The following is a 17510-nucleotide window of genomic DNA, read 5'->3' on the forward strand; positions in this document are numbered from 1 at the left end:
CCTTTTCTAAGGACATCAGTCCTGTTGGATTAGGGGCCCACTCTGTTCCAGTATGAGCTTGTCTTCACTAATTACATCTGCTGGGACCCTATTTCCAAATAAGGTCATTTATTTCACCCAGTGCGAACAAAGGAGCCTGTTTCTTTGCATCTGCAGAGCTCCCTGACTGGACCCCTCACACTCCTCCCCCACCCTGCGCCCTCCTATCACCTTTTCCCCAGTAGGCTCTGTCAGGGCCTGGATTGTCCTTCCATGGCAAGCTAGAGTGTATGACTCTGTACCCTCACCTCTATGATGAGATCGTTATATTACTGACTTCTAGTTGTTGCAAAGATTAAATGAAATGAAGCACTGACAGCTTTGAGCTCAGTCTCTGGTGGACTGTGAGTGCTCAGTAGACATTTGCTGTCACCATTGGTTTTTTTTTTGTGTGCTACTGGGATTTGAACCCAGGACCTTGTACTTACTAGGCAGGTTCTCTACCACTTAAACCAAGCCTCCAGCCCTTTTTGCTTTACTTATTTTTTGAACAGGGTCAGATTGAGACCCTCCTACTTAGGCCTCCTGTGTAGCTGGATTGGCACATGCTCAGAGCCATGCTAACTTTTTGCCTAAGCTGGCCTGGAACCTACTAGATCCTCTCAACCCGACCTCCTGAGTCGCTGGGATTACAAGCTTAAGCCACCAGGTCCAGTGTTGCTATTACCATTTTTATTAGCAGAGCCACAGAGAAGTGGGCAGCGAAAGGGACACTGGGCTGGGCATGCCTCCCAGGCCTGTGTCTGCCTACGCTGGGATTATGAATTAGTCATTCTACTGCTGAGGCCTCCAGTTCCTATCTGTATAAAAGTCTCTCTAAGTCTCCTTCAGGTCATGCATTTTGTGGTTCAGTGGGTTGAGGACAGCACAGCTTGTAGCTCCATCAGTAATTCATTCACCTGGCCTTTCTGTCCCCAGAGATCCTGACAGAAAAGGCTGACAGGGACAAGTATGAGCTGCTCTGCCCAGACAATACCCGGAGGCCTGTGGACGAATATCATGAGTGCCACCTGGCCCGGGTCCCATCTCATGCTGTCGTGGCTCGATCTGTGGATGGCAGGGAGGACTTGATCTGGGAGCTTCTCAACCAGGCCCAGGTATCCTGACTGCTGTCCTAACCCTCTCTCTCGCTTAGAGCTCCCTGCTTGGATTTGGGAGGGTGCTTCCTTCTTGCCTTCTGGCCACCCTAGAAGTCCTCGTGTGTTCAGAACACAGTGGGAACTCTGCTGCACATGACCCATCTCATTGACAAGCCATTCACCTTATTTACTCATTACATGCAGCAGAGACTGTGAACCCCTATCTGGCATCACCAACTCAGAGGGCTAAAGACTCTCTGCAGAAGTTTCTCTTGCCCCATTTCATTCTCTTCAGTTTAAACAGATCCCCAGGATGCAGCACAAATGTCCCTTCCTCTTCCACAAAATGAGTCCCTCCTGACTTCCCTCGAAGCTGGTCCTTGGGCATAAGTCATCTGCACCCTATCCTGTGTTGGTAGTTATCTGGCCCACTCAGCCCATTTGTCACCCTGTGCTATCTCTGAGAACAGTCTGCTCAGAAATGGGGGCATCAGAGATAAGTTACACCAAGACTTATCCTTGAATCGCTCAGAAATGGCTGTAGGAGACACAATTAGTATTTATTGTCACTAGGTGGAATTATGCATCCTTGGGGACATGGATCTTGTACCTATTAAGGACAGAGGAACCGATTTGAAGGTGTATTTGGAAGAATCCTAGGTGCTGGGGAGTAAACTCTGTGCACCCAAAGGATTGGGTAGTGGAGGGCAGGTGACATTTCATGCAGAGCCACTACAAAAGCAAAAACCAGTCTTTTGAAAGAGCACATGGATAGGTGCTACCCCAGAGCCCTTGGGAACACAGAGAAGTAGCCCCCTTTGGAGATGGACCGCTGCCTGGCACACAAACCCAAACTTCTTCATACAGACCTGAGGGCAACCCCTGGAAGTTTTCCTGAGATCACACAAGGCAGAGCAGCTGGGATTTAAGTAAAATATTTCTGGGAGAAACTTGAGAACTCCAAGAGTCACAAAGATGTCAGAGCCCTGGCCACCACCTCCATGCTCTGGTGCTGTTATCATTGGGGTACATCCCAAAACCCTCCATGGATGCCTGAAATAGTGACTAGTCCCAAACTCTTTATAGATGCACCTCAACTTATGATGGTAATTGTAATGTCAAAAATCATAAGTCAAAATTTTGTTCACAACCATCTGTAGTGTGCTTTTTCTTGTACATTTAAACCTATACCAAAGTTCAACTGAAAAATTAGGCACAGTAAGAAATTAACAATAACAATAATAAAATACTAATAAAAGTTACTTTAAACTGACTGCTTATTTCTGGAACTTTCCATTTACCATTTTCAGAGTGTGGTTAATAGCAGAGAGATGACACTGTGGACCAGGGGACGACTGCATGTCTCTCTGTTTCCCTTGTCTGGTTTTGGGTTTGTTTTATGTGTACTTTTATCTTAATGTCAACTTCCCTCCTTTACTCTCTTTTCTCTTTTGAACAGGAACATTTTGGAAAAGATAAGTCATCACAGTTCCAGCTCTTTGGCTCCCCACATGGAAGAGACCTGCTGTTCACCGATGCCACCCAGGGATTTTTAAGAATCCCCCCTAAGATGGACGCCAAGCTGTACCTGGGATATGAGTCTTTTTCTGCCATTGAGCATCTAAAGAGTGGTATGGAAGGTCCTGGGAAGGACTTGGCAAGCTTGGGCAGCAGGGCAGGACAGGGACCACAGAATGAGGCTGTCCTGGTGTCACCAACCTTAACAGGCCCACAGGAGAGCTAACTGCACTGGGCAAATGAGGAATTTTAGTTTCTTTTCCTTTCTTATTTGTTTTATTTCATTGAGGGGATTTTCTGCTAAGCTGGGAGAAAGCTTAAGTTATGTGATTACAAAGGTTTTTTTTTTTCATTTTTTTTTGGGGGGTACTAGGACTTGAACTCAGGGCCTCTTGCTTGCTAGGCAGGTGCTCTACCATTTGAGCCACTCTGCCAGCCCTATAAGATGTTTTTGAAGACCTTCCTATTACAGACAACTTGAAGTAATATTGGTTTGGGCTACTTTGTATTAATCAAGTTGACTCAGCTCGTGACAGGGAAAATAGTCGACCAGAGAATACAGCCACAAAGTTGAACTAGAACTTCAGAGATTTTGAGTCTGGCTCCTGCCTTCCACTGTATCCCCTCAATGCCTTCCTTCTTTGCTTTTTTTTCCCTGTCCCTTCAGCCCACCAGTAGTTACTGGACACCTAAAGAGGGCAGTGAAAGTGTTATATGGGTGAACCAAGACTTGGCATGAGACCCACTCAGAGCAGGACACATGATACTGCCTGGAGCCTGCTCCCTGCATGGGGAGCCTATCAGGGAAAATCCTAGAAGGCCCTGATTGGGGCTGGAGCTCTGAGAGACCTCCATGGGGAGTGATGCCTGAGCTGAGGTCAGGAGGGAGGGGATGGGCTTCATCTTCATGTTCTTTCTGGAGTTTCCCACTCCTCCTGGACAAGTGTCGTGGGAGTGACACAGGCACAGTCTGCTGCTGTTAGTGAGGTCTCATTCGGCCACTCCACAGTCATCTTGGGTTTCCTCAGAATCCCCAGCTCTTCACCCGTCCTAGGTGTGGAAGACTCCCAGAGGGTGCAGTGGTGTGCAGTGGGTCACCATGAGAGGGCCAAATGTGACCACTGGAGTGCAGTGAGCGGTGGAGCCTTGGCATGCACCATGGAGGAGACCTCTGAGGACTGCATTACTGCCATTGTGGTAAGAAGGCCCTGCTTTCACAGCTGGACTCAGACCCTTAGACACTCAGTGCTTCTGCAGAGTGTGACATTGAAGACCTCATCCCAGATCACTCCATGCTAACACCTATTGTGTGCTACCTCCCACCTCCCAAACCCCACCCCACTTACTCCTCAGTCCCCTAGCTCAGGGCCAGAGAGAAACACAGGACCGGCCCAAGTCCCAGACTCCTTGGGGCTCAGCTCTGGGGTCCAGCGAACTTGGAGATGTGTTCTTCCTACAAGACCCAGAAAGTGTGGTGACATTACAGGGCGTGATCGGGTCACTGCGGATTGTAAATACAGATCAACCTTTTTCAGTCCTGAATTTTATTTCTGATCATAAAACAGTGACTTCATTCTGATAGAGAAATAAAGAAACAAAACCATTTACACCTTCATCAGAGATCGTAGTCAACTTTCTGAGTGATGACATTGTTGCATTAATAATTTTCCATCTCTCTATTAGCAGTGGATATTTTTGCGATTAGGAAAAAATAAATTTATAAATAGAAGGTTGAAAAACTCACAGACTTAGGAGACTGAATAATGATCTTGCTTAACTTGAGAAAATCCTGATTTTGGTAAAATTCCTGGCACCAACTCATAAGATTCAAATCTTGGGGGCTATATATATTCCTAAATTTGTCAGCTGTTAGCACTATTTTAATTTGAGTGCTCAGAATATTGCTTGGCAAAGAGTAAGCTGTCAATAAGTGTTGGCTATTATTATTATTTAAAGTCTTGGGTGGTAAGGGAGGGGGTGGGGGCAGGGGGGAGAAATGAACCAAGCCTTGTATGCACATATGAATAATAAAAGAAAAATGAAAAAATAAAAAATAAAAAATAAATAAACTCCCCCCCCCAAAAATAAATAAATAAAGTCTTGAGCACAGGTGGTATACTTTATCAGTTAAAATGTTTTTAAGGCTAGACATGTGATTTATGCCTGTAATACTAGCTACTTGGGAAGCAGAGATAAGGAAGATCATGGTTCAAGGTCAGCCTGGGCAAAAAGTTCTCAAGCTGACAAACAAGTCAGACGTGGTGGTGCATGTCTGTAATCTCAGCTACACAAGAGGCATAGGGGTAATATTGTGGTCCAAAGCAGCCCAGGCAAAAAGCAAGACCCTATCTGAAAAATAGCTTGAAGCAAAAAGGGTTGGAGGCATAGTCAATATAGTAGAGCACCTGCCTAGCAAGTGCAAGGGCCTCAAGTTCAAATCCCAGTACCACTAAAAAAAAAGTTATGTTTTTAGCAGCTATATAATATTCCACCAAGTATTTCTGCCTCAATTTACTTAACCGATTACTAAATGTTTATACTTGAGGTATTTCCAAGTCCTTTGCTAATGTAGATCATGGGGAGCAGAAATTTTTGTAGCTGTATTTCTGGGTACATCTTTAATATTAATGCTGATATTTCTGAAGTCGTTTTCTATGTGACAACCATATTTACGGGCTCTTAGCATCCCTTAACTCATTTACTCCTCATGATAAGCCTATAAGGGATTTTTCATCCATTTATGGATTAAAAATTATAGCCAGCATAGTATTTTAGAGATGTGCTCTGGAGGCTGTGTGGTACAGTGGTTACTGCAGGTTACACTGCAGAAATTTCAGTCTCAGTGGCCTTCTATTGGGCAAATTATTTAACCTCTCTCCTATTCAGTTTCCTAACCTATCAAAGAAGGGAAATTGTAGGACCTGTGTCATTGGAGCTTGTGACAAACACACAAGGTAAGCCCTGTGTTCAGGGAGGAGCCTGGTGCATAGTGAGGGTGTGGTGAGTTTTTTGTTTTGTTTTGTTTTGTTTTTGCTGCTGTAGTTTCTGGTTTTCAGGTTTCCAGAGGGCAGTGAACAGGTCAAAAGCAAAGATGTGTATATGTCTGTGTATTTTCATGCCAATGACCTTGTTTAATGACTATAAGAATATCTTTTTTTTTGTCCTATGGTTATAAAAATTGATTTTAAAAAGTTAATCATGAATGGGTTATTTAATTAGAGAAATTAGTTATTAATTGCAAACATTCATTATGCCAGGCTCTGAGTGTGGTGCTAATAGGATTGTGGGAATGGGTTTGAGCTCCATAGTTGGAAGGAAAACATGTTCAATAGAAACCAGTGAAGTGCAGTCCTTGAGTTTGGCCATGTGGATTTTTGCAACACTGGGGATTGAACTCAGAGCCTCATGCTAGGGATGTACTCTACCACCTGAGGCACGTCCTCAGTCCTTTTGATTTTAGTTTCTTTCAGATAGGGTCACGAACTCTTGCTCAAGCTATCCTAAGACCTCAGTCCTCCTAGCTCTGTCTCCCAAGTTACTGAGCTCATGGGTGTTTGCTACCACCCCAAGCCTTGGCCATATGGATTGTTGAGTTGAGTGACAGTGGTCACAAAGGTGTGCTGAGGGCATGTCCAGAGAGCATGACCTGGGTTGTGCACTTGTTTCTGGGTCAACAGGCCAAAGGCATGTCCCAGTTTTCTAAAGTTTGCATTTATATGGTAGATTTGGGTGATCCATGATTTGATTACTTACAAAAGACATGTGAGGTAAAGCCAACAAGATAAAAACCTCCAGGGTCAGTGGGATAGGAGACAGCTTGCCATGTGCTATGGGTTTGTTTCTTCAGAAAGGAGAAGCTGATGCTATGACCTTGGATGGAGGACACATGTATATAGCGGGCCAGTGTGGTCTGGTGCCTGTCCTGGCAGAGAACTATGGTGAGTGGAGGGGAGCGCCTCTCTGGTTTCTTCCCCCTGGACCACAGATGTAGAAAGAGGTGGAAACAGTGTAGCTCAGTTAATATAATAACTGTTGTTGCAGTGTAGAGAACTAGAAGGTAGAATCGCCCTTCTCCAAAGCCAAAACTAGTTAACATATAGGTGCAGGAGTCAGGCAGAAAGAGCCCAAAATAATGCCTGTGGAGAGATATCGGAAGACATAGTGTAGAGCTGGCACAGTGCCTGCCAAGTCTCCCTCGTGTAAAAGTTGCCACTAACTCATGGGAAGACGTCAGGACTTCCACAGCAAGTGTGAAGGGGTCTTGGCCAACATCTGCAGTGGTCTCTGCCTCTCCCCAGTGATGGCTGTCTCATTTCCTTTATTTTGTGTCTGCTTGAGTATTGAGGAGAATTTGGGATGGCATCTAAGGTTTGAATGGCCAAGGTCAGGGGACGGGGGTTGAATGGGTCTGTTGGTAACTAGAGCTAGATTGCTTAGTTAGGGGCTCTCTGTTCATTGCTGAGGACCCAGATGCTCGTGACTTTGGATGGAGTAACATGGAGCTGAATGCCATGTTTCTTGATTGTATCTGTTTCTGGTTTTTTTAGAGCCAAAAGATGGCAGTGAGCATCTTGGGTCAAAGTGTGTGAATGCACCCTTGGAAGGTGAGTGAGGATCAGTAACACTGGGGCTCAAATGTAGAAGCCAATGTTGGGGGAGAAGATGAGGAAAGCCTTAAAAACAACCCAAAATTACTAGAATTTGGGGAGGTGTAGGTAGGAGGATCTTGGTCCAAGACTAGCCATGGGCAAAAGCAAGAGACTCTATCTACAAAATAACTAAAACAAAAAAAGGTTGGGGAGTGTGGCTCAAGTGATAGAGCACCTGCCTAGCAAGTGTGACATCCTGAGTTCCAACCATAAAAAAAAAATTACTAGAGTTAGAAAAAAACCCCAAGTTCATCATAAGACGCAAATCTGTCCTGACGCTGTCATAATAATTAATATCTGGAGGGTACAATGCAGTTGATAAAGGACTCCTCTTGGCACTCCTCCCATGGGCTCTTCTCATCAACTCTATAGGTGGACATTATTGTCCCATGGAATGCAGGTGGAAAGAGTGAGGCTTAGGGACTGTGTGGCTTGTACATACAGGGCCACCCAGCTGGGAGGTGACTGCACCTAGGCTTGAGAAGAGGTGTAGTGATGGAAACCCTGAGCCCTCCTGACAGCTTGCGCCTCCTGTCACACATGGCCTGTCCATCTCTGCATGAAGGTCAGCACCAGGGAAGGAGCCACTCCTGGCATTTCTGGGGCCAGTTAGAGGCCTCATGAGAGGACAGAATTCCCACGTGCTGCTAAAGAAGATGAAGGAAAGTCCAACCCACCCTTGGGCTTGTAACCAACTGGAACCCCTAGCAGCAGAGTGGGCCTGGTCTTTAGAACAACCCACCACCAGGGGGCAGCTTCTCCCATCTGTGTCTCCAGACAGACCCACGGGTTCCATCTCCACCCAGAACAGCCTAATCCTAGTAGAGACAGTGGTCCTCAGGAGTGACCTCTGGACAACAACATCCACATCATCTGGCCATTTGTTAGACATGAAAGTCTTGGGTTTCCATGCTAGTCCTACTGAGTCAGAAAGTGCTCGGATGGCCCAGCAATCTGTTTTAACAGACTCAAGGCATGTTAAGGTTTGAAAACCACTATGAGAGACAATCTTGAGTGAAAGCCAGCAATTTTCTTGCATTTTGCATTTCCTGTGAGGCAGGAGAGCTGGGGAACAGGAGGTGTTTGGATCATCACAACACAGCAGCATCCTATGGGCTCCACTCCTTACTGTGTACTAGGTTGCAAAGGCCCTGCACTGCCACCCTTCATCAAGGCCACCAAGGGGCACAGTCAAGGTGTCACTTCCTTTGCCCCCTGCAGCAGCCTCCTGTCTCTCTCCCGTTAAACAGGACTCCTTAACTCTCCCCTCTGCTTTCATGGCTAAGATGTCTTCTCTGAATCATGTCCTCATTTTCACACCTATGACCCAGCCTTTCATCAACCCTGTATTCTAGTCAATCATTTATAGTCTGAAACAACCCTGCCTGCTTCAGGAATAGCTGAAATTTCCAGGAACTGCAGTGATACACAAATGTAGGTCAACAAGGAAGCTTAGACAGCATTCAGATACCAACAACATGGCTGACAGAGGGAGCGGGTCCATCTGAGTAAAAACGGAGAGCAACCTGTGTGTGATCATCAAGTCTCTCTCTCTCTCTCTCTCAAAGATGGATGATGATGATTAATGCTCTAAGTACAGAAATAGTTTCATATGAAGACAGGCTCTGTAACAGCATTTGGTTAATATAAATAGAGATCTATATACATAACTTTTTGGGAGTGAGGTACTGGGGGTTGAACTCCAGTCTTGAGCTTGTTAGGCAAGTACTCTATCATTTGAGCCACACCTCCAGCCTTTTGGCTTTAGTTATTTTTTTTGAATAGGGTCTTACATTTTTGTGATTCTCCTATTTATATTTCCCCCATAGCTGGGATGACAGGTACATGCCACCATGCTCAGCTTGTGTGTTGAGATGGAGGTCTCTCTAACTTTTTGCCCAATTTGTCCTTGAACTGTGATCCTCCTGATCTCCACCTTCAGGATAGCTGGGATTACAGGTGTGATTTTATATATACTTATATATGTATATAATTAATAATGTGTATATTGTAATGTATAGGTACATATACTTATATGTATATATAAATGTATTGTTATAAATATATAGCTTGTAAGTAAATATTATATGTTTACACATACACATAGTACACACACACACACATATACAGAAGGTTTGGGGGCTTTTTCCTGTAAAAGCAAACTTGCTCAGAAGACTTGAGTTTTCTCTGAGACAGCCTTGTTCCTTGCTTAAAAAGACAGCAGCGAGCATCAGCAAAAATTCAAGATGAAATGAAGTACTAATTTAAGCAGGAAGGGACTTAATGCAGGTAATTAGATGAATATTTACAAAAAGTGGGCTCTAAAAAGTGGAGATTGTACCTCCAAGCTCTCCAGGAGTGCAGTGATTTCCTATCACTGTGACCCAGGCACAGGAAGCCAGGACCCATTCAGCTGTTGCTACTGCAGCTGCTGTAATCACTTCTAGTCTGCCAAGGTGTGGAAGGGGTGCTGGAGGGGTGGACACGAAGATTCACATTTTCACACTTTGTTTCCTAACAGAAGGGGAAGGCAGAAGACCCCCATATGACTTCCAGCCTCCCAATCTCACACACCCCTGGTATCTGCACTGCAGGTTACTATGTCGTGGCCGTGGTTAAGAAATCAGATGCTGAAATCACCTGGAATTCTCTGAGAGGCAAGAAATCCTGTCACACAGCAGTGGGCACTTCCTCAGGCTGGAACATCCCCATGGGCTTAATATACAACCAGACTGGGTCCTGTAAATTTGGTGAGTATGCTGTGCTGGCTGACAGTCTCCTCCTTGGGCCTGTGCCTGGATAGGGAGAAATCCAGTGCAGTGAATGTCAAGGATGTCATAAGTGGGTGGTGCTGTCGATGTCTTGACAGACCTAAGAGCGAGCCCCACTTCTCCCTGAGCACGTCCCCTTCTTTCTCCTCACCCCCTTGCTTCTGAAGGGCATGCGTGGCCCCAAGAGCAGAGCTCGGGGAAAGAGCCCTGTTCATTTTGTCTCCCAAATAACTCAGGATACAAGCAAAGCCCATGTGTGTGTGCGCACGTGGGCTGATTTCACAGAGAAACTGAATTGGCTGCTTATTTGAAAACCTCCCACCAGGGAATGAGAACTGTAGCTTTTACGTTCATCTGGCCTCACTTAGATTCCCGCACTAGCCATTTTAGCTACACACTTTAGTATCTAAAAGGCTTTCTTCTCCTTTCTTTCTCCGTCCATATGACAAATCCCAGCCCTGCATGAAGCCCATCTTCTGTTCTCCTCATACCTGAGCAGCTGAACACACCTAAAGAATGTCACAGGGCTGTTCTGTTAAATGAAAATGCCCCAGCCTTTGGCCTCCATGGGTCCCCAGCACCCCTGAGCACCCCCATTGTTTCTCTGTTCCATAACCCATACTTCCCAATAATTATCCTAATATCCAACTTGTCTACATACCTCAGCCCCACGCCCATCTGCCATACTTCTCAGCAGATGATCCAATCTGCACCGTAGAGGATAACTGAAACCTTTGAGAGGTTCGTCCTTAACATGCCACTGCTAATGCTGGGCCTCCTGGCAGCTGCCTTTCCCAGCTTCCTCCACCCAGTCCCTCTACCTGCATATGGGTGCCAGTTACGCCCCTGCTCCCCTCCGTGGAGTCTCAGACCCTTAGCTATTTCTTCTCCCTCTGGTGTATCCAACAACTTCCTTCAACATGTAAACATGTTTCTCCCAATGTTCTCCAGTTCCTTTACTGCCTGACATCTGAAAAACAGAGTCTGAACCATTCACCTTCCACTTACTCCTTAACTACCTGTCACCCATCTGGTCTGCATCATCCCACAGAAAGACTCTGGTCACGACCAACAGTGATCTCAGGTTGCTCATCTGGAAGGATGTGCTCCAGCCTTTACCTCCTGACTTCTCAGCATGCTTTCTTCAAACTGCCTTAAAACACTAGCTCCTGGTTTTTGTGAAGACACACTGGCTTGCTTTTTCTCTTACAAGATCCTCTCCCCCTTCCAACTTGGTTAGGAAATATTTGAGTTGCATTAAAGTGATTATTTTCCCCCATCTAAATCCAATCCCCCAGCACTCAGACTGTAGGTTCCAAGAGGATAGGGCCTTTGCCCCATTTCCTCAGGGGTAACCTCGAGCCCAGTGGCAGGTTTGGTGGCCATGCCTCTCTAACCACTTCCTGACTTGAAGTCACAATGGTTTCAAGGAGGGCAAGGAGAACAGAGCAGAGGTGGTTCAAGTTCAGTCAGCTAGGACTTCCACTTTTTCCATTCTCAAAGGGCTGAAGTCTGTGTCCAATTCTACACCACTACTCTGTGCCAGGACAGGGTGGCTTCCATAACTTCACAGATGCTGATCCATCTTGCATTGTTTCCCCTTTGCTGAAATGGTTTTTAATTAAATGCCACTACAGAACTTGGTGTGTCTTTGCATTATCCTGACAATAGTAAGGACAAATCCTGAGGCATTCCTACTATTAAAGAAAGAGCTGACTCTGGTTGTCCTCTTCACTCGACAGATGAGTTCTTCAGTCGCAGCTGTGCCCCTGGGTCTAATCCGGACTCCCCTCTCTGTGCACTGTGTGGTGGTAGCAGCAATCCAACCCACCTGTGTGCTCCCAACAGCAACGAGAGATACTTTGGTTCCAGCGGGGCTCTCAGGTAAGTAGTGTCTGAGCACCCCTTTCTCTTTGCAGCACCCCAGTGAACTTTTCATTCCCTCACCCTTCCCAGCATCCCAGCCTCTGGGTGTTTATTTAAAAGGATTAGGAATTCGAAAAGAGCTACTGCAATTCTGAGTGGCTCTAAGGACTGAAGTCCAACCAAGTTCTAGTGTTTTGTTTTGTTTGGGTTTTTTTTTTTTTTTTTTTGGTGAGACTGGGGTTTGAACTCAGGGCCTCAGGCTTGCTAGACAGGTGTTCTTACTGTTTGAGGTACTCTGCCAGCCCCCAGCCCAGTTTTAGAGCCTTCTCCTGCAGGCCTAGCTGACTTAGGGCAGTTCAGGACTCTGGGTGGAGGGCACAAGAGTGATGGCTTCAGAGTTACCACCTGGTTCTGCTCCTTTCTTCAGTGTGATTGTCGACAAGTTATGCAATCAGTTTAAAATCATAGGAGACACACCAAACACTTTGCTTCTTACACTTGGCTGTTGAATGTCTTTTAAAAATACATATCCCTGGGCTTCTCCACCCATTCAAGAAATACTTATTGAACTTCTACATAGAGGAGTTATAGTAGCCAACAGACATGCATGGCCCTGCCCCTGTCACCCCCGCCCCGGTCCTATGGGAAGAGCAGCATAATAAACACATAAATAAATGACAGGACTCCTCCCAACTGTACAAACTGCAATGCAACCAAGGGGGGATGTATTAGTTAGCTTTCTGTCACCATAACAAAGTATCTGAGATACGTAGCTTATAAAGAGAAAGGGTTTTTTTGGTTCATGGTTTTAGAAGGTTGCAGACCATGATCCAATACTCTTAGGCCTGTAGTGAGGCAGCACATTATGGCAGAAAGCCCATGCGGAGCAAAACCACTCACCTCACCACCAAGATGCAAAAGAGAAAAAGCAGAAGAGGTTGGAGTCTAGCAAACCCCTTCAAGGGCAAGCCCCCAGTGGCCTAAGGACCTCCCACAAGGCCCCACCTCCTCACGGTACCATGACCCCCTAATACCACCACCCAGGGGACAATGCTTTTAATATATGGACCTTTGGGAGACAGTCAAGATCCAAACTACAGCAGGGGGTGATATGGCAGTGGCCAAGATAGGGGACAATTTCAGAAAAGGAGGTCAAAGAATGCCCCAGCAAGCAGGGGACCAGGTGAACTAAGAATTAAATAATGAGAGAATGAGACCTAAGAAAATCTGGAGGAAGAAGGGTGAGCAAGGACAAGGACATAGGGTGTGACAAATCATGCTGTGTTGGAACCAGCAGAGGTCTGTGGACTGAAGTGTGGAGAGGAAGGAGTGTGGCATGAGACCTGCTGGAGTGACAGGCATTGGCTGTGTCTTGGAGTCCTATGGACTTGGTTGAGTAGGTAGATTGAATGCTAAGTGCGATGGAAGGTTCTGGATACCTTGAGGCAGTGGGACCATGTTGTGTAATGACCAAGAGTTGTGTGGGCCATGTAGGAGGCTCTAGAAATTACTCTTTTCTCCATAGACACCAGCGTATTCCACTACCAAACAGCTTCATCCTACCTTCTGCAAAGTTTTGTCTCTTTCATGAGCCATACATAAGTTACAAGAATATATGCTGACCGTGAAAACTAGGCTAAAATAGCTTAACTTTTTTGAACATCAGAAGGTGCTTTGGCATTAAGCTCAGTCCCATTTTGATACTATCAAGACAGCATCATGGAGGACCTAGAGTTCTTGGGGTTCTATCCAGAATTACAACTTACCAAAATGAAGATAAAGATACAAAGAACAATCTTAGCTTCCAACATCTCATTCTCACTGTCTACCTGTCTTTTCACTCCTCTTAATTTCATGACTCCAATAGCCATTCATCCTGCTGAGCTGTGATCCACTGAGCTTTCAAGTTCATCCCTGTTTTCCCACCCTCGCCCATGTCCTTGTTTTTTCTCTGTAGTTAGAAGCACTATGACCAGCCATGATCCCTATTCCCCTGCATGCTTTGTTCACTGTCTTGGTCAAACTACAGCCTTGGGTGAATCCAGACACTGCCTGGTGTCTGGACTTTCAGGCTGGCTGTGTGCCTTTAAAGTGACGAGGACCAAGCTCAAATCAACCATGTCTCTGGCCTCCCACCCTTCTTAGGAGATGATTCCATACTTCTTCCTCGCCTCAGACCTCCACCCCTTCCTCCCCCATCTTTCATACCTCTGTTCCTGTTTCTCCTAAGAAAGCCGAAACAATCAAAGGAGAAATCCCACAAGATCCCACTGTCACCTCTACCCCCATGTCATCATCTGTGCCTCTCTCCTCATACTCTGGATTTCCACTATTTCCTGCAAAGCCCAGTCCTGAACCTACATAAACTGCTTTTTCTCAAGGGGAAGCAAGTTCAAGGGCACTGTTCCAGCAGTTCTCCCTCTTTCTCCTTCCTTCTCACGTTATCTTCTTTACATCGGCCTACAAACATACTGCTGGGTTTTTTTTTCCATCTTAAATATAAATAAATTAGAGAAACATCTTCACTTCTCTTTCCTCTCTAGTAACTACCCATTTTTCTCCTCTTTACAACAAAGTTTCCTTGAAGGAATTAAACATCCTTGTTCTCTCAATTTTCTGTCCTTTCTGTCTTCCCAGAACCAAAGCCTGTTCACCTCCTTCATCCCCATCCGGTGGAATTATTTTCAGAAAATATATGTCCTGTTGTCAGAACATGGACACAATACTTTTGATCTCCCTTTGGTCCACCACAGTCCATCCTGCAGCTGAAACTGTACTTGAAGTCGCCAATGTTCTTTACAGTGGCAAATGTCCTTAGTCCTTGCATGACTTGATCTACTAGCATCATTCACCATCAATCAGTTCCTTCTGTTGAATGCCTTTCTCCTTTGGCTTTCAGAAGGCCAGGCTCTTGGATTCCTTCCTCTTTCTCCTGATATTGCACTCAGTCTCTGTGGGTCTTACTCCACCTTCCAGATCTCTTTCCCAACATGTTGATGTGTGCCAGGGCTCCATCTTTGGAATTCTCTCTTCATGCCCACACCTTTGGTGGTCTTAATCAGTTTTGGTCCATCTATGTGTTAACATTTCCCAAGTTTGCATTCCACTTCTGATGTCTCTCCAAAACTCTAGATGAAACTCCAGACCCATAGATTCAACTGCCTACTGGTTTTCTCCTCATGACTTTCTAATCACTATCTCAAATTTAAAGTCCAAACCAACTCCTGATATTTCACACACTTCCATCCAAACTGGTACCATTTCAGTTAAAGATAACCCTATTTGCCCTGTTGGAAAAAAAAAAAAAGTCAAAACCTTGCTGTTTTGTTACTCTGTTCTCTCACACCCCATATCTGGCCCATCACCAAATCACATTGGCTTTATCTTCAAAAGCTAGAATTCACCTCACCACCCGTCTCCACTGATATCGTCCTGATCCAAACCACCACCCTCTCTCTGTGGATTTTTATAACTTAACAGGTCTCCATGCATTTCCCTGCCCCCTTCCCATACACAACACATCAGCCAAAGTGATTCTGTTAAAAACATAAAGCATGTACTTCTCTGCTCAAAGCCTTTGTATGGCTTCCCATATCACTCAGAGTAAAAGACAAGGTCTGCTCTTTGATCTATATGGCTCTTTGTGATGTGGGAAGGCCCTTCTCCTATTTCTTCCCTCTTGTGCTCTCTGCTCCAGCACTCTTGGCATCTCTAATGTTCCTCGAAGACATCAAGCACAGTTCTGCCTGGGGGCCTTTGCACTTGCTCTTATCTTTATCTTCACGTCTCATGGCTGGCTCATTCATTTCCTTTAGGACTTCTCAGAGATGTCTTTCCTGGCCACCTATAATTTTACACACTCACACTCACATGCAACCTTCTCAATATTTCACATCCTCCTTTCTTGCTTTTTGTTTGTTTGTTTCATGGTACAGGAGTTTGTACACAGAGCTTCATACTTGCAAGGCAGGTGCTCTACTGCTTGAGCCACATCTTCAGCCCTTTTTGCTCTGATTATTTTGGAGACAGAGTCTCACTTTTTGCCCAGGCTGTCTTGGACCATGATCCTTCTATTTCAAGCTTCCTGCCATAGCTGGGATGACAGGCATGCACAACCATGCCCAGATCTTTTCCATGGAGATGGTGTCTCTGGAATTTTTTTCCCCCTGGGCTGGCCTGAACTGCCATCCTCCTGATCTCAGCCTCCTGAACAGCTTGGGGGACGGGTGTATGCCCCTGCATCTGGCATTTTACATTCCCTCTAGTGTACTATTTTTTGTGGTACAAGCTTCTTTTCTTTAGTAAAACGAATGAACTACTTTGTTTCCAAGTGAGAAACCCTCCTGAGACCCTGCTTCCAGCAAGGAGGATGTTTTCACAGGTGCTCTGGGGGCTCCTTGGAAGAGTTGACCCCCTGGGCCTTGGGAGCCAGCCAAGATGCTTGAGGGGTAGCATTGACACTCACATTCCAGGACATCCAGCCAGATAAACTTATTGATGATTTTTTTACTGCATGGGGATACTGCTTCTCCTGCTTGTTTTGTCTCATTCTCTTTTCCTGTGTATCTGTCTCCTTTTCTCTTTTCGTGGAGGTGTTTTCTATTTCTTAGTCTACACGGAGGGAAAGGTTCACTACTGTACCTCAGTTACCAAGGAGCAAACCTAGACCATAACGTAGCAGTCCTGAGTCCCAGGAAAGTTGATTGTCAGCTGTCTGGGTGAAAACTTTCTGCCTGCACAGCTCATGCAGTGAAGTGAGATTGCTAAAGTTACAGCTGCTTCACTGTGACCAACTGGATTGAGGGGGCCAGGAACAGGAGGAATCAATTCTCAAAAAGTAGCAATGCTTGGGCTGGGGCTTGAGTCAAGTGATGGAGAGCCTGCCTGGTAAGCTCTGAGTTCAAACTCTAGTACCACCGAAAAATAAAAATAAAATTAAAAATAGAAAAATAACAATGTTCAAGGGACCAACCAAGAGCCTTATTTATTTATTAATGGTGGTACTGGGATTTGAACTCAGGGCTTTGTGCTTGCTAGGTAGGCACTCTACCACCTAAGCCATACCTCCAGCTCAAGAGTCATAAATTTTTAAAATGAAATTACACAAAAAATTGTATATTCTAGATATGAAATCACATTGCAATACTTCAGTAATCAATACAGAATAGTTGAAGTGCGAGAATGACAAACCTGGGTATGGTAGCACACACCTGTAATCTCAGCACTTGGGAGAGTGAGGCAGAAGGATCTAGAGTTCCAGACCAGCATGGAGTGCATGGTGAGACTTTGTCTCAAAAAAAAAAAAATGGTAGGGAAAGACAATGGGGTAGATATGGTGGTGTACACTTATAATCCCAGTCATTTGGAAGGCATAGACAGAAGGATAACATCCAAAGATGGCTCCAGGCAAAAAGTTAGCAAAACTCTATCTAAAAAAATGACTAAAGCAAAAAAAAAAAAATTGCAGGGGCAGGGTTCAAGTGTGGAGTGCCTGCCTAGAAAGCATGAAGTCCCGAGTTCAAATTCCAGTACTGCCAGAGAAAAAAACATTTAAATGCTGATGAAGAGAGACAGAGGAAGGGGCTGGG

General features: G+C 45.3%; 1 protein-coding gene across 1 annotated transcript in view; it reads left to right on the forward strand.

Moving 5' to 3' along the window:
- Nucleotides 1–17510, forward strand: part of LOC109687714 (inhibitor of carbonic anhydrase-like) — a 37345-nt gene that overhangs the window by 15321 nt on the left and 4514 nt on the right. Inside the window, exons 7-13 of the mRNA XM_074060264.1 lie at nt 958–1136; nt 2578–2749; nt 3691–3833; nt 6484–6574; nt 7184–7240; nt 9880–10035; nt 11799–11940. Coding sequence (XP_073916365.1) covers nt 958–1136; nt 2578–2749; nt 3691–3833; nt 6484–6574; nt 7184–7240; nt 9880–10035; nt 11799–11940 — 940 coding nt within the window. The remainder of the gene's footprint in view (nt 1–957; nt 1137–2577; nt 2750–3690; nt 3834–6483; nt 6575–7183; nt 7241–9879; nt 10036–11798; nt 11941–17510) is intronic.

The sequence above is a fragment of the Castor canadensis genome, chromosome 17 (assembly GCF_047511655.1).
Source record: "Castor canadensis chromosome 17, mCasCan1.hap1v2, whole genome shotgun sequence".
Taxonomy (NCBI): domain Eukaryota; kingdom Metazoa; phylum Chordata; class Mammalia; order Rodentia; family Castoridae; genus Castor; species Castor canadensis.